This window comes from Streptopelia decaocto (assembly GCF_964273445.1).
Source record: "Streptopelia decaocto genome assembly, chromosome: 1".
NCBI classification, from domain to species: domain Eukaryota; kingdom Metazoa; phylum Chordata; class Aves; order Columbiformes; family Columbidae; genus Streptopelia; species Streptopelia decaocto.
This window is the reverse complement of record NC_138663.1, coordinates 139,175,882-139,192,574: the sequence shown is the minus strand read 5'-3', so window position 1 is coordinate 139,192,574 and position 16,693 is coordinate 139,175,882. Positions and strand designations below refer to the sequence as shown.

The window sequence follows — 16,693 nt, the reverse complement described above, 5'->3', positions numbered from 1 at the left end:
AAATATGTCCTTGCACACAGTTACATTATGAGGTGTTGGTGAGACGGTTCCATGGTCTGGGAAGGTGAGGTGTGTAGGCTAAGGTTTCTTAATTGTGGTGTTGTTTTGTTTTGTTTTAATGAACAAATTGATGTTGTTGCACCAATTTGGAGAAGTTTCTTACATCACTGCTTTCACTTTTGCCATCCTAGCTTGCTACCTTGCTGCAAAAATGTTTCCTGGCGGCTCGGAATGAGTACTTGGACAGGACTGCTCCCCTGAAGTCCTCAGAGATGTGAAAACCTCAGGTGTGATTCTGTTTTTTCCAAGTATTTGTTTGCTAATTCGGAGGTTGGTAAAATCAAAACTGGGTGTGGTGGTCACTCAGCAGGGAAGTTGTTAACGACTTTTAAGAGTCCCCTTGTAATTTGCTTGGGTATGAGTACCAGGGATGGGGGTGAATGTCCAGTTTGGGGTCTGGAGCCAGTGTCTATTTTTTCCTTACTTGGTGTTCCCAAGTTGTTCAGTCAGGATATCCTGACGCCGTTTTAACATGCAATCAAGCGAAAAAGGAAGAAACATGAACCTTATAGCTGCAGGGTGAAACCAAGTAGTCGAAATTGCTGCAATGAGAGTTTGCAAAGTGTTTTTTAATGTTTCTGTAAAAACTCACGGCTGTTTCAGCAGGTACAGGACCTTGGCATCATGACTCCAGATTCCCAAGCACCCGTATCTAGCAGGTACTCAATTTAGTCATTAATTGACACCCTGCCTCACGCTGCTTTAAGGCCTGCAAGTGTCGGCGGGGTGACAGCCCCCAGGCGCGCTGCGGAGGGGAGGTTGGTTGCCCGGCGGCGGGCGCTGGGCAAGCCAGTGGGCTTGGCCTTCCCGGGGGTGACTGGCGGGCGGGCGGATGACTACAACTCCCAGCCGGCATCGCGGCGGTGGCGCAGGGGCGGGGCGAAGCGGAGAACTACAGCTCCCGTGGGGCCGCGCGGCCTGTGAGTCATGGCCGTTGCGGAAGAGACGGGGAGAACTACATCCCCCAGAGTGCCCCGCGGGGCGGGCAGGGGCGGACGCTGCGCTGGCCCTGGGCACGGCGGAAGCGGCGCGGCGGGGCCGGGGGTGCGAAGCGGCGATGGGCGGTGGGTGATGCGCCGCGTCTCGCGGGGCCGGGGTGGTTACAGCCGTTGAAGGGGACGGTTGCTGAGTGTGGGAGGAGGTAGGGGGTTGAGGCGCTCTCCTCGGGTTTGTCCCCTGCCAACGTCCCCGCCGGGCCGATCCCCCCCTCGCTGGGCTGTCGCCTGAGAGGCCGGAGCCGGGGGTGTTGGAACGAGATCGGCCTGGCCCGTACCTCGTCCTGGCGGCGGGGGGTGAAGCGTGTCGGCACCGCTCCGGCGGCTGCGGCTGGTGCCGGAGCGCGGCCCGAGTAGCCGATGGGCTGTGGGGCTCCGCGTTTGCGCGGGGCGAGAGCCGTTCGGACGGTCGCTTACCCTGGCGGCTGCCGGCGCTGCCTGTCTGCCCGTGTCCGGGATCGATCCTGGTGGGGCACGGTGCTGTTTGGCCGAGGGCTCTTGTAGTCGGCTTCCCCCCCCAGCCCCCCGTGCTTTTTAATTTTTTTTTTCCTAATGGGTAACACAGGGATATTTCTGATTAAAAAAAAAAAAAATAAAATGAAGCAATGATCTCAAATGAAGCAATTATCTCAATCTGTTTGGTTTGCTTTCTACTTCTAGATCACGTTTTTGTGAACTAGCGGTGTTGAAGAAACTGAATGAATGGAATGGTTAGGGCAGATAGGAAGTTTGCATTTCACGCTCTCCGCTTGCCACAAGACACAAACAACACACAGTCTCTGAAGTGACTTGGAATCATTGGAGCTGTGTGTCTTGGGGGATCTGAGGACCTCTGAAGGTAAAAAAGTGTCTGGTAGCGTTCTTTCCTAACCCTCCCTTGCCCTGAGTATTCAAAGGAGGATCCAGTTTGGTAGTGTTGCCAGCCCGCTCCCCATGTTTACACCTTCTTTTAGGCCTTCTGCCTATTCTGCTTTCCCAAAGAGCAGTCAGGTTCAAGCGTGTTTTTTGATAAGATGCCATCTTACTCTCTTGTGATGTCAGGTAAAAGCAGTTTCTTAAATGTGGTGGCGAGCTGTTGGCTGAAGGGAGTGATCGTTATAATAAGATAAAAATATACATATTCTCGTATTCCCTACTGCCATGGCACGGTAACTTTCTAAAATGCTTATCAGCTCTCCAGTCTTAGAGTTGATTTTTGGCCAGAATACTTGCTTTTGTGCTGTTCTGTGTTTGTTTTCTTATTCAGCTCTACTGATTTGCCATTTTTTTCCCCTTCTATGAAGTACATGCATCTAGTCATTCCTTTGAATGTTGCTGCTAGTTTGGCTTTTGCCTTCTCTTTTGTGAGCTGATGCTTTGAAATTTTTGTGTGTCTCACTTCTTGCAAAAATGAGTGTAATTACAGTGTCCTGTGGAACATGTCTGCTTGAGTGCCTGCTTACTACTGCCTTGTGTTGTCTTATATTATTACATAGCATAGTTTCAGCCATAACTTGTTTGAAATAACTTCTATTGTTGGAATAAAATGTAGTGGCAGTGCCATATGAACAAACCTTTTGTAAAAACAGTCATGGTTCTTGCTGACAGCCTATACAGACAAAGCAATTCTATTTGTTATCAATCTTTCTGTCTTTATAATTAATGTCACTTTTGATAGTAGTAATGTTATTTTTTGGTAAGTAAGCTTATTCTAAGGCACCTCCAATATATTCTGTGGAGAACCTTTTGCAAAGTGCGGCATAAGCTCGTAAACATGCAGTGTATTTCTTCATGGTCTTCTCTTGTAACTATATCTTCCTGACTAAGCTTACTACTCCCATTGAGCTCTGCCTGGGGCTGGAACGATGGTTCTCTCTTAAACAGCAAAGAACACCTCATTTAAGTGGGGGCGTGTCCACTGTAAATGAAGATGCATTGGATATACACAGTGAACAGGCAGGGTAGTCAAGCCTAGTACACTGTGGCAGGAAGAACTTCTAGTTCAAAATTTGCCTAAAGTGTCATAAAGTTCTTAATCTCTTCTGTAAGTAGTTGGTTGAAGTGTTAGACAGAAGCATGAGGAGACCTTCATTATAAGGAATTGGGGGTGTGCTCTTGCCCTGGCACTGTTTTGTCCATAATGAAAATCCATGTGTGTCCCTTCTGGGACAAATGATACACAAAGGCACTTGCCAGATTTGGGGGACCGTAAACACCTCAGCTGTTTTCTACCTATCCCTGGAGCTGTGCATTACAAGGATTGAACGTCAGTAGTCTCTTTTACCAAGTAGGTAATGATCAATGGACAGTGCTTTAATTTACAGTTTCATGTTTAAGCCTTAAATTTGCTTGTGAACTGCTGTTGGTTGCCAGCTGAAATCAACTCTGCCCAGTCCACTGTATGTATGAAGGCTGACCAGAAGTGTGTGGTTGTGTTTTAGTGATGCTCTGATAGGATTATTTCCAGCACCAGTATTCTGCATTTGCAGCAGTGATGTTGTATCTGAAAGTTAGATTTTTGAGCCAGTTGTTTTCTTTCTGTATGTTAGGTACAAAGTTGATACATTTGTTACAATAACAAATGGCTGCTATTGTAGGCATTTACATTAAAAGGCAGTGGCAGGAAAGTGATGGTTTAATAATGCCCTGGTTATGTTCTTTTTCACCAGACACTATTCTGGGGATGGAGCTTGTAGGTTCTTATGATTTCTCCTTCCAGAGAGAACCCTTTCTAAAGAGAGGAGTCTGTTGCAGAGGGTTCCTCTTGCAGTGAATGTGACTGCAATATACTGGAAAATCCAGACCAGCCTGCTCACCATCCTGTTCTGCTGCTTGCCCTGAGACTGAGTTCCCAGAGGATCTGCTCAGCTCTGAGCTCAGCTGGGCAGGGAGCCGTGCAACACAGCATTGGCCCTAGAGACCCCACTTGCCCCAGTTGCTTTGTGAGAAGTTTGTGAAAGGGAAGGGATCCCTCCGCAAACTCAGTGGGAATGAATAGTGAGGTCAGCCCTATTCAGCAACTTGCTCTCTCCCTATTCTGCTCATTCAGTGTCCTCTGGACTTTGGGCTAGATGCTGGGATATCAAAGGAGAATGAAAGTACATAACCAGGAATTAAACACTGCACAGAGTGTTTGCTTTCAAGTCTAGATTTGCTTCAATGTCTTCTGGATAAATAAGTCCAGATATGAAGCCCTATCAGTATTTGACCTAACTTACAAATGTCCACAGCTTGTGGATTATTATTTCAGTACAGGTGTGGTATGCAAAGTTTGCTGCATTTTAAATGGGTGCTGCTTGTCAGTTCACCAAAAATCACTTATAATCATGCTCATTGCTAAGTCTGCAGTTAAATGACTCATACTGTCTGTAATATTCCTCCTTGAATATGGAAAATAAGCATAGGGAATGATATGGGTACACATCATTTCTCCTCCGCAACGCTGTTAGCCACTTTCAACCAAATACACGAACAGATGTGAGGGAAAATAAGAATGACATTGTTAGCAGCAAATACCTGTCGGTGCCTTTGAAACTCCCTACTTTAAATTGCACCTTTTTTCATAGTTCAGAATTTCTTACTGGCAGGTCTGACTTGAGCACTCATATTTTTCCTTGTGCATATTGTGGTTTAAGGCATTCGCTGTTTGCACTTGTGGTTCATTCAGCTGCAAAGAAACTAAACCAAAATATTTTGATCCAAGTATGTGGGAGAAGGGAGGTAGAACAAGCAATAGACAAGAGCTGATTAGATAGTAGCTGGTGTCGCCAGAGTGGCTCTAGCTGCTGAGTTAACTTCAGTTGATTTTTTTTTTTTTTTTGGCAAGTGTATCAAGCCTGATTCATCATAATCCATAAATTTAATCAGGCACAGAAAACACATGAGCACAACAGGCATCTGAGAATCCTCTGACGTATTGCACTATTCGCAAAACATTCCATGTATTAGCAATCAATTCCTCATTAAAGTCACAGTATTTTCATAAGTGTGTGTGGCATCTGTATTTTCCCATGCTTCCTTTGACCCTGAATTTATGCGATTTGTGAGTATGACCCTGCAAAGGATGGCATAAGTGACCCGCTAATATGAGAAACCAGAGTAAGGTCCTTATGCCAGCATGTGAAGGCCTTTCAGTTTTGGAAGCTCTTCTCATCTTGTTCCCATGGAACAGGGCACGCCCCTTGCATTGTTTTAGTTCTTCAGAAACGCCGCTGTATGTATTTTGGCATTATTGCATTTACCATAATTTCCAAATTTGTCTTTCAGTGCTTCCTTCGTGTCCTGTCTTTAGTGCCTAGACACATTTCTTTGCTTCCCTAAAGGCATTCCAGCACCTTGGCATAGCTGCCCTTTGTGAACAGTCTGGAAGAGCTTTTTTGGTATGCTTGTGGTTCTTGTCTTTGCTGTAAACACAAGCTGTGAAAGCCGTATGGGGTGGCAGGCTAAAAATAACTTCTACCCTTGGTAATCTCATAAGGAAAGATAAGTCTTCTGCCTGGGCACTGTGGATGGATTCTATGCAGTTCCCTACAATCAAGATCACAAATGGCAATGAGCTGTGCCATCTGCTTTAGGGACAGAGTTGCTGTTGCTCTGTCAATTGCTGTCTCAGAGATAGCGCAGCATGGCTGGGAGAAGGGCGATATCTGTGCCTTGAACTTGGAAGATCCACGGATGCTGACTAGTACTGTAGACTTGTTCAGTATTCCTTTGATTCCAGGATGTCGGAAAAGGAAGACACGCATGTATCCTGAGGGGACATTGTGTAAGAGGAATGATGTCACGGTTTGATGCTGCTAGGATAACTTTGTGTTTACTGTCAGAGGATTTACTCACTTGGCCCTCTCTTTCCTTACAGCAGCAAGGGCGTCATGATGGATAACCGTTTTGCTACAGCACTAGTAATTGCCTGTGTTCTCAGCCTCATCTCCACCATCTATATGGCAGCTTCCATTGGCACTGACTTTTGGTACGAATACCACACCCTGTCCCCAGCTGAGAATATTAGTGAAGCTGGTAGGAGCATCTGGGAGGAATTTGTCAGTGAAGAAGCAGACGAGAAGACCTATACAGATGCACTCTTCCGATGCAACGGCACGGTTGGATTGTGGCGGAGGTGTATCACTGTACCCAAAAACTCTCACTGGTACAGCCCACCAGGTATCTCCACAGCAAATAATACTTCCCTAGCTTGCCTGGGGTGGTATGTCCTAACTCTTCACAACATATTCATGCCACTTTGTTCCTCCAGAAGACCTATTTCTAGCTTGTGGGGTTTTGTTTGGTTTTGATTGTTAATAAAGGCAGTCTAAAATTTTAAAGAAGTGAAAGGCAAAATGGTCTGTGGCTGACAGTGCTACAGGCTCTGGATTTGACACATGATACTTGATCTAAATTTAGTCTGGTGTTTCTTCATTTTTCTTTTGTATCTGCTGTCCAACTGGGGATACTATTATAGTTGCTCTGCCAGTCACTGTCTTTTTAGGAGAGGTCCTGGGATCCAGCAATGAAATAAAGATATTACTTTATTGAGAGGGCACTTACTTCTTTTAGCTAGTCATTCATTTTGCTCACATGTCACAAATGTCCCACTGTCAGCACATTTGACCTCCTTGTACGGTAGTGTTGAATATAGAATGAAATATTTGTATTCTTGTTCACAGTCGTTGGGGCCTAAAAAAGTGTGGTGTGCAATTATTGTAGTTGCTTCAAAGTAGATTTTGGACACATATTGTGTGTGTGAAGCCCTTCATTTTGAACCTGCTTAAAAATGTACTTTCAAACACTTCTTCTGGAGGAAAGATATTACATGCAATACTTTTCTTTTTTTTCCTCTGATGAAAATACTTAGCTTGGAAGACACTTATGCCAGCTCTGCTCAACAGTATTCTCAAAGCAAAAATCTAACTAAGGTGTAAAAGGGCAGAAATTTAGTGTAAAGAAGCAAATATTTTCTATTCTTTAAATAGTCCTTTCTATCACATTTTTGAATGAAGCATTTAGTATGAGCATCATGTGCCACATTTCTTTCCTGATCTGTCAAGCATGGCACAGTTCTCTGGATAACCCAGGTAAGCTTGAAGATTGTTCATGTTTGAATGCTGTCCCTCACACACTGTGCTAACTACGTTATGACAAGGCATCCTACAAATTTGTTTTGAGAGGTAATTTTTTCTCTAAAATAGGACTCTTGAGAAGCTTCTCAGCTTAAATGGTTGGGAAAGGAGGAATTGGAGGGTGGAGGGATGGGAGGGAGTCAACTAATGGTAATTTTTTCTTTTTTACCCCAGAAACTGACTTGACTACAAACTGCATCAGTTTTTCCCTCTCTGATCAGTTTATGGAAAAGTACATAGAGCCTGGAAATCACAATAGTGGCACGGATTTGAATCGGACTTGTAAGTGTCTTTCACTTCTGGGAGGTGAAGTGGATTAAGAGTAAAAAAAAACATGTTTCTCAAACACAGTCACTAGTGAGGAAAGCATCTGTGTCTTGCATTGCATTTATTGTGTTTTTACAGTAGTGCAGGCAGTAGGTCAAAGTTTAAAAGCAAAACTTAGATGTGTTAGCAAAGGTTTTGCCTGTGAATGCAGTACAGGAATTTGGGAGTTAAGAAATTAAGTTCTTCCTACTTCAGTGGAGCCGTTGGTCCTTTTTAGCTATGCATGTAGAATGTCTGATGGAGCAGAAGCAGCGTGGGTAGAAGGGAATGTAAGATGGTGGGAGAAGATCAGTTTCTAACACATTTTCAACAAACTTGTGTGTTTGTTTCATGTGCAGATCTCTGGCGATTGCAGTTCCTGCTGCCCTTTGTCAGCCTTGGTCTCATGTGCTTTGGGGCTCTGATTGGGCTCTGTGCTTGTGCCTGTCGCAGCCTTTACCCAGCCATTGCTACCGGAGTCCTCCATTTCCTAGCAGGTGGGTCTCCTGCCATCTACCAGTTACCCCCTCTCCTGCCCTCCAGAAGCTCACAGTGAGAACCAGAGCACTTCAGAGATGAGCTCATTGTGCTTTTTCTGCTTCCTCCCCCAGGGCTTTGTACACTGGGCCTGGTTGGCTGCTACGTTGCTGGGATTGAGCTGCTGCATAAGAAGCTGCCCCTGCCTGATGATGTGAAGGGTGAATTCGGCTGGTCCTTCTGCCTCGCCTGTGTCTCAGCACCTTTGCAGTTTATGGCAGCTGCTCTTTTCATCTGGGCGGCTCGCACCAACAGAAAGGAATTCACTCTCTTGAAAGCGTATCGTGTAGCATAAGTGCTGCTAGGGAAGTATGGGATTTCTATGTTATAGCCTCTTCTCCCCTAGCCCTTACTACTTTTTTCTTTTAGTCAGAATTTTACCTTGTACTGCATGCTTCTTGCCAGTTGAGACAATTTAGCCTGCAGGCCCTGAAGACAAAGACCTCTGGGCTAAATGACCAAACTCTGCCAGAAGTCTGCATAAATTGAACAAGTTTTTAAATTGTTGTTTTGTTTTTTTAATAATATTATTATAATTTTTTAAGCTTCATTTTGTTGTTGAATATCCCCTTAGTTAGATGTACATGCCTAATTTTATTACCCTATTAGCCTGGAGGAAACAGGAATGGTTTTGTGGGGTGGAAGAGAGATAGGAAAGAGGCAAGAGTGGGAACCTCTGTGCACAAATAATAAAGAATCATGCTGTGTGACCCGAGCAGGCAATACCTACAGAGGGCACTTCGGAAACACTGGGAAGCTCGGAAACCTCTGTTGTGGAAATAACTGTAGCTAAATCAGTCCTATAGCTTCATTTTGGGTCTCTTACCCTCACTAGTTTGCTATTTTTTCTGGCTTCTGCCGAAACTGATGCAGGCAGAGCAACCAGCTGTGGGAGGCCCTGTAGAGCACAGCATCCCCAAAGCAAACTCTGTGCTTCCATTTGCCAAGGAGTGGGATGAGTTGGCCCATGTGGAGCTTTGTGCTGCTCTAGCTACACTGCTTCCAGCACCCAGGCTACTTTGGTATCTGCACTACGTGTGGTTGTGCACTCTAAATCTTAACTTGTGGTGCTTTGGCTTGCTGTGAAATAAGGCTTTCCCCTCTCTTGTGTTGAAAACAACTCCTCACAAATCTTTGGTTTAGTGTATGTGTGTATATGTACATATATAAACTTAACTTTTTTTTTTAAAGCTCACCTATTTATCCTACATAGCACCCAACAGGGTTTTTTTTAAAAGGTGCTGCTCTTTTCCCATCTTGCCCCAAACCTATTGTTTAAATGAAATAATTATAATAATAATAAACAGCTCAGAAATTTTCGGCATTGTATGAATCTGATGGGAGGGTGAGGGAATGGTCTGAAGTTAATTTTACTAGGGGAAAGAAAAGCCAATATCTAGATTGTTCTCTGTTTTCGGGGAAATCTCACCAGAAACAAAGAAGCCTCTTTTTTTTTTTTTTTTTTTTTTTTTTTTAAATGAAACTCTTGGACTTCTGTAAACTTAATTTTCTTCTGTTCATCATTGGGGATACAACACCCCATAATTTCTAATAAGTTCATAACTTCTGCACATATTTCTTGTAAATCATTGCAACTCTAGCCAGACTGAGTAGTATGTCTTTTCTAGAAAACAGTGTTCCAAGACTGAATTGTTTAATTCTGAGGCCTTAACTCCCCTCATTTCCTTACTCCATGCTTAATATAAGAAGTAGGTCTTAGAAGAAATAAATCCTGACAAAACGAATAAGTCTGTGATGGCAAGGATTCTGAGAGATTGTATTTATGAGAATGGCACAGAAATAGGCATTTTTATAGTTTTTTTTTTTAATTTTGATTTGTGAGGTTTTTTTTCAGTAGGTACTTCTACTCAGGCGGTGTTTGCTGGGTCAGCAAACAGGCCTGGTCATGAGTTCCCTGAAGATGAGGGATATCTGCTAGTGTCATTTTTTTATTATGTACGTGATAGGGATCAACCTACTTCTCCTGTTATTATCATCATTGGGATCTTTGCAAAATGGAACAAGGATGCTGAAGGAAGCCAGGATCACTGACAAAGCAGCCGTGGACCATTCGAGATAATCCTCTTTCTCCTGCTGTTGAGTAATTTTTCACCTTTCCACCTAAAACAGCTTTTCCCCTCTCTACGATGTCTGGGCCAATTTTAACCCTGTGAGAGGGGATGTGGTACTTTTGTGCACTGAGACAATGAAAATCTGTGCCACTGATATGTTATTGGTATGGTGCTTTTTCAGAGTCATTGGTTATCTCTGACATAGATAAGGCCTAACTGCTCAGCTTGTCTGGTTCCTCATTTGTCAGATATAGTAGGGCATGCAAGCCTCAGCTCAGGTCAAAAGGACTGGGAGGTGCTATTCTGCACTTCGAGAGGAAACACTACGGGTTAATTCATCTAGTACAGCTTGGGTGGAATTTTTCCTTTTTTCAGGAGCTGGCAGAAAAATCATATTCTGTGATTTTAATCTGAACAATGGGAATCCTGTGTGCTTGCTCTCTCCTCTGGTATCAGTGCTCATTCTTCTGAAGTGTAAATCTCAGTTTTTAAACATTAACATTCTTGTTTCCAAATGAAAGATTGTTATGGAGAGAAAATGAAATGTTAGGGGTGCTGTCAGTCCTTTCTTGGTCATTTTAAGTATCAGCAAAAACAAGATTGCTTGCTTTGGTCTGCCTCAGATAAATGCTGCTGGTTTTCTCGGCTCTGAAATGAACAAAACAGGCTTTAGTTGGTCCTCGATTTGGAACATTTAGCTAAAATGAGTGTTGCCTTTCAGTTTTGGGGTATTTTTGCTTCACTTGTGTAGAAATTTTTTCATCAGAATGGATTTCAGTGACAGGCAGATTTCATACAGAATGAGAACCACCCCTCTCTGTTGTCTGGGGTGTTGGATCTGCATATAGCTATCTTGCTTTGGAACTGCTTTGCCCAAGGTGTGAAGGGAGCAAGAAGAGTACTTGGACTGCTGCCTTTGGTCTGCTAAATGGCGTTGAAGGAGGAGACAAAAAGCGAGTAGACACTGAGGATGTAGTAATTTCATTTAAAAAATGATTAAGCGCAATAATGAGGCAAATCTTGACACAGGATGTATGGTACAGGCCCTTCATACTGGCAGATCCTCAGGCCACATTCAGAGGTTGGCTGCATTCAAGAGAAGCTTGAGGCTTGTACGTGTGTTTGTGGTCACATATGTATATGCAAATGCAGACACCCTTGCTCAAGAAAGTGAAGAGTGCTCCAACTCTGGAAGACAGTGGCGAGATTGAAGGCTGATTTGTGTCTGACTGTGAGAGATGTTTACTGGTACTGGTTTAATGTTGGAGGTATGGATGAGGCAGATAAACATAGTGAGATCAAAATAGATGAAAAAACAATGTCCTTGTGTGTCTGTGTGCTCAGGGGAAATGGCACCCATCTGTAACACTCATATGGTGAAAGTGAAGGCATATCAAAGGACGAAGAGAAACAAAAGAGAAGGAAGAATCCCATTAGACTGAGTGTGACAACCAAGGACTCTTGACACTGCACTGGAGCAAGCTTCCAGGACTCCAGCGTGAAGTCCTGGTGTGGTACTATGTAGGCAGCACAGCAAAGGCCAACCTCCCCTCCTCCACCACCACCACCACCTTCCTGCCCATCCACAGCACTATCACAGTGGCAGCATAAGCAAATGGGTGAACTCTCCTCTAATGAGAAGCCCATAAAGGTTCTGTCGTCCTTCAAATGTGCCCCTGTATGACAATGAAGAAGAATATTCACAGGCTTGGGCTTGTTTTCCTGCCAACACTACACAACCTCTAGGAAAGCAGGACTAGCAGAAAGCTGCACAGAGCAGTACAGTGTTCAGTTTAGGTAGCAGCTTATTTTTTCCATGAAGTGGCATTTACACTGTTCTCTCCTCCCACCCCAAACAATTCTCAGAAGGGGCTGGTCAATGAGGCTGTGAAGAGGGGTTTTATTGTTGTGGCTGTAAATACAGCTCACACTGGTATCAGGAGAGATTGCTGAAAACAGGAGAATAGATGATCCTGTTTCCTTACTTGAATAAAAAAGCAGTATAGAGCAGACACACAAAAAAACCTTGTGTAAAGGGAACGGTTCATCACTTAGGAAAGGATTAATATGTCACGGGCACAAGTGATAGCGGAGTCACAGACAACCCAAGAAGCTATGTGTGATGGCCTACTTTTCCTTCTGGAGTGTGTGCTGGCCAGGTGGTCTTTTCCTCATGGAAGATCTGTTGCAGTCTTTTTGCTACGGTGATAATGAATGCCTCTTCTCCTCTAATCTAAAGTGCTCTGAAGTGTATTTTGAGAAAGGTGTTTGGGGATTTTTGTATTTTTTCTGTTCTTTGTCACTTACAGTTGGCACCAAGTTATGTACCAGCTCACAGTCTGTCTCTTACAGTGCTGTCATAGTTCAGTGATTCAAGGCAATGACTTCTGAAAAGGTCTTTCCTGCTCACTAGTGTTGTGTGTATTCAGGCAGCGCCTGCTGTTCAAAGAGAAAATCTTAAATGTCAGCAGCTTGTTATCGTTATATCTTGGGCTGATTGTCCACCTCTATCTGTGTGTATTTCCTGCTTGAGTAGATGGTATATCTCAACAGAAAGAGGATAACATCTTGAAGCAGCTTTAGGGTTTTTTTCCTATTTCCTCAGGAATAGCTAGATATTTGTGCTATAGAGCTTTTTTATAACCTGTTTTTTAAGTAGAAAGGATCACAAGTTTGAGTGTTTACTCCTAGAGATAATATTCTGCTCCTGTAGAATATTATTCTTGCCTTATATTTTTAAACTACAGCTTTCAAAACTACAGAGTGCAAACTTTGTTCAAGTTACAGTTCAGATCCATGACAGTGGAAGAATGGATGCTCTGTAACTGGAAGACTGTATAGGTATCTGGATATGGCAATAATGGCCATGTGCAAAATTACACCTAACAAGCACCTGTCTGCCTGCTGATACATGCCAAACCTTTATACAAACTGACGACCACTGAAAAAAATCTGACAGTGATAATGTATTCCACTCCTCTCACTGCTCCTCCCTTCTAAAATTACTGCTTTTAAAAATAACCATAGGGACAATGTTTTATTTATTGATCAGGTTAGAGCATTGAGTGTCAGATATCTGTGTGCTCCACGCTTTCTGTGCACAGACAAGGGTGAAGATGATAATTGATTTTTGCAGAGGATCCAAGCATCTCTCTACATTTGGGTTTTCTGAGGTGAAGGCTGAAAAATTTCAAGAAAACTAAAATAATTGTTTAGTTTAAATTAATTATTACTTAATCAAAACTCTCCAAAAAAACCCCAAGTTAGTGATTTTTTTTAAAATAGCCTTTTTTATTTTTCCAGCTTTCTCAAGCCTTCGATCTGCCTCTTTAATTTTCTCTTACATTAAATGGTTTTAGAATATTTTTTCAGATTGATGTTTGCAAAGAAGACAATCTACTACCGTATTTTGTATCACTATCTCAGAAGAGGAAATCCTCACATATGTCAATTTTTAATGGAGGTACGCATTACATCTGTAATTTGGGCTAGTGTTTGAGAAGGCTTTTTTTTTTTTTTAATTTGGAGTACCTACTAAAAATAAGATTGATCCAAACATCCTTAATAGTCTTTAAAAAAACTAAACAATGCAGAAGTGTTTCCAGAACTCTTTGTTAGCAAAGACTCCTGTCCTGTGCTATGAACTACCATGTGTCTGGACCTTTACAATCTGTCCTTTTTTTTACTCAGCTTCCATGGCTGGATGCATGAGCCTGTTTTGCCACATGTTAACTTGATTGAGCCGTGGCTGAGGACCATTCCTTGTTGTAACTTCCCCTTTCAACATCCTCATATCCTCATGATAAAAGGGTTACAATACGATGCTGCTATTCTTAGAAAGATGGAAAAGCCCTATGAAGCAGTAGCACATGGTCTCTTTGTGGAAGACCCATCCTTTGTTAGCTGTCTGCCTGGAGGAATGCAGGCAGACTTCCTGGTAGAGGGAGTCCTGCTCTGCCAGTGCCCCATCATGTTTCCGTACCCATCAGGTTGACTGTGGAGACTCGTGTTACCTGTAAGTGTCAGCGTGTCCTTCACACTGTGTCAGGTGAGGGTGATTAGAGCCTTTCCCAGCAGTGTCCCAACTGTGATGTGCCATGAGTACGCTCTTGGGCTAAGCTATAAAATCAATACTGCATTGAATGTTGGGGGTTTTCCATCCTCTGAGGCCAAGTGCAGCTTGTACCTTTAGGTAATTTGATTATCTGGGAGATTACTCTCCTGAGTCTGATAGCTGATGCTGTTGGCCAAGTGCCACGGCAGTACCTTTTTACGTTAAATGATTTCTATGTAAATTCACTGAGAAACCTCCCTCAGTCCTCAGATGATTTGCCTGTGACAGACACACATGTAAAGAGCAGCGAAGCTGACCATCTGATATGTTTACACTGATGGTGACGTAATAATTGATTGAATGTAACAGTTAATCACCAAACTGATGTGGTGCATTTTGGAGTGCTGGCTGGATGAGAGCAGGAGTGAGCTGAAGCATGGCAGCACACAGCGGGTGCCCTTTTTCTGTGATGCCTCAGCTCTGCCAGAGCCTTCCTGCCTGCGGGCCATCTTGATAGCAGATTCTGGAGAACTGGTTCCATGGCCTCTCCAAATCCTTCCTGGGTCTCAGCCCTACACTGTACTGGGCTCCCTTACCACTGCTGATCCCCTCATTTGAAGAAACTACCTGTGTGGGTGATTTTGTGATCCCTGTGACTTTACTTGAGTAATTTCCTCAACCTTCATTAAATTGCTTTGGTTGAGAAAGGGTTGGTTTTGACTTCACCAGAAATAAGCTCTGCTTTCTGAGTGCCTTCTGAGGCTGTTGAAGTAGTTTCTTTTGCAAACAAAACCCTTTGTCATGCACTCAAGTGACCCATTTAAGTGATTTGCATTTTGATGTTTACTTCCACACAACAGCAGCAGAGGTATAAAAACATAGTGTTTGTCCAGTGCTAGAACTGCTTGTGTTCACTGAAGGTCTTTGAGTTCTGGGAAGTGATAAAACCATTCACAACTGAGGATATCACAGATGGTGTCAGTAGTGAGATGCTGCTGGAGGAGTCACCCCTGCCTCCCAGTGCTGAACTGGGAGATGAGGCAGGAGGACCTGGCAGGTGCAGTGGCACGTGAACAGTCTTTGAGAGCGGGTCATGGGTTCCGAGGCAGCTTCGCTGTTCTGCTTGAGCCACTGCAGGCCTGCCTGGGAAAAGCACTTGCACAACTGCGTCAGCCGTGCGAGAGACAGTGTGGAAAATACACAGTGATTTCCCCTGCAGGCCTGGGGTTGAAGAAGAGGCTGTAGCAGCGAGGCCTGTCCCCTGCGGAGAGCACAAGGAAGTGTGTAGCGTTATGGGGAAAAGGAAGCCAAACCTGTTATGGAGCAGACAGATGTGTTTTACCTCCAGCCACCTTTGTGAGCTGACAGGAGTGTCATCATCCAGGCAAGACGTGTTCTTCCCCTTCTGTGTCTCCTCGCTTCCTTCTCCCAGTTCCTGCACTGATTCTCCCCTCTCCATTCTCTCTCTTTCATAGCCTCTTTTACCACAATTAATAAAAAAGCTACACACTTTAGGGGCACGTTGGGTTGTACTCAGAGGACCTTAAGTCTGTCCGCAATCCTGTTATGCACCCAGTTGGGTGTGTCTGGAAGCCTGAAGCCAGCTAATTGGAAAAGCCGGGCACAGGAGCATTTGTTAGGGCATGTAGCTGTGCCCCAGAATCCCTTTAAAGCACTGGCACCCTTCCTAACGTGGCCTGGATGCTGTTGGCTCTACTCTGCCAGGCACTCAGTTTATGCTTTAAATTATCTGTGTCCAGTGTTTACAGAATGAGAAATCAGACCTTACCTTGCAGTAAAAGATTTATGTAGCACAGTCAGGGCTAAAGGAGCTCTTTTTCCTGCCAGCTGTCTGCTTCTGTTATGCTCCCTACCCTGGGTCATCTTCACCCCAGGAGATGGCTGGTAGGGAACTGACAGTTTCTTGATATTTGAGCATTGTTCATGTTCCACAAGCAGGCAAGGAAACATGGATCAGCTGATGGAGCAGTAAAGAAAACCCCCATGGTGCCATCATGCACAATGCAAAGAGTCTGGTCTACAGGTAATGACAATTTGGGGGAATTTTTTTCTCCTATTTTTTCAGGTGCTGTAGCACATATTCAGCTCAAGTTTTTCCATTATTGTCATTAACTTTTAGATTAACTGCTAGAGTTTCTAAAAATTATGTGGGTCACCTTTTTCTTCTCACTGAAAAAATAAGATTTTCAACAAAGATGTCACTAATTTCAAGCTCCCTAACCCAAGTCAAAATCCTGAGACTTACCAACCAACAGTCTCCAACCATGATGATTCAGGAACATTAATTTCAGGCAACGGTGATGTTTTCTGGAGGTTTTCTGTTCTGGGATGTAGTAACTTGGGAGATGCGCAAAAGATGCAGGAAATAGTTGTTCTTCATTTGATCATGTTCAGCCTTAGCTGATGTTGTGTCTTGAAGTTGTAGGCAGTTTCAGGTATACTGAGAGAAGTGAACAGCACCTCTAGAAGGTTTAGAAACCATAACCTACAAGATCGGGAGCAGTAGAGCTATTATGGATAGGAGGGACTCTTTTGGTGGGGCAAGTAATGCTT

General features: G+C 43.7%; 1 protein-coding gene across 4 annotated transcripts; it reads left to right on the top strand.

Moving 5' to 3' along the window:
• The first annotated feature begins 1,035 nt into the window (after positions 1-1,035).
• CLDND1 (claudin domain containing 1) lies at positions 1,036-9,311 on the top strand. Of its 4 annotated transcripts, none has more exons than XM_082066181.1 (7): positions 1,036-1,124; positions 1,716-1,893; positions 5,301-5,413; positions 5,896-6,194; positions 7,325-7,432; positions 7,816-7,953; positions 8,068-9,311. In XM_082066181.1, exons 4-7 carry the CDS (start codon positions 5,906-5,908, stop codon positions 8,286-8,288), a joined length of 756 nt encoding a protein of 251 aa, XP_081922307.1. In that variant the 5' UTR covers positions 1,036-1,124; positions 1,716-1,893; positions 5,301-5,413; positions 5,896-5,905; the 3' UTR covers positions 8,289-9,311. The 4 variants fall into 4 exon arrangements, with proteins under 4 accessions (XP_081922307.1, XP_081922305.1, XP_081922306.1 ...); XM_082066179.1 differs by having other exon boundaries at positions 5,893-6,194; XM_082066180.1 differs by lacking the exon at positions 5,301-5,413.
• The last annotated feature ends 7,382 nt before the right edge of the window (positions 9,312-16,693 follow it).

What these genes read in the sequence shown, in the direction of transcription:
- CLDND1 (XM_082066180.1), top strand. Translation starts at nt 5,906, where the DNA reads ATGATGGATAACCGTTTTGCTACAGCACTAGTAATTGCCTGTGTTCTC. An exon ending in TCACTGGTACAGCCCACCAG is followed by an intron (nt 6,195 to 7,324) that starts GTATCTCCACAG and finishes TTTTTACCCCAG; the next exon opens with AAACTGACTTGACTACAAAC. An exon ending in AGTCCTCCATTTCCTAGCAG is followed by an intron (nt 7,954 to 8,067) that starts GTGGGTCTCCTG and finishes TTCCTCCCCCAG; the next exon opens with GGCTTTGTACACTGGGCCTG.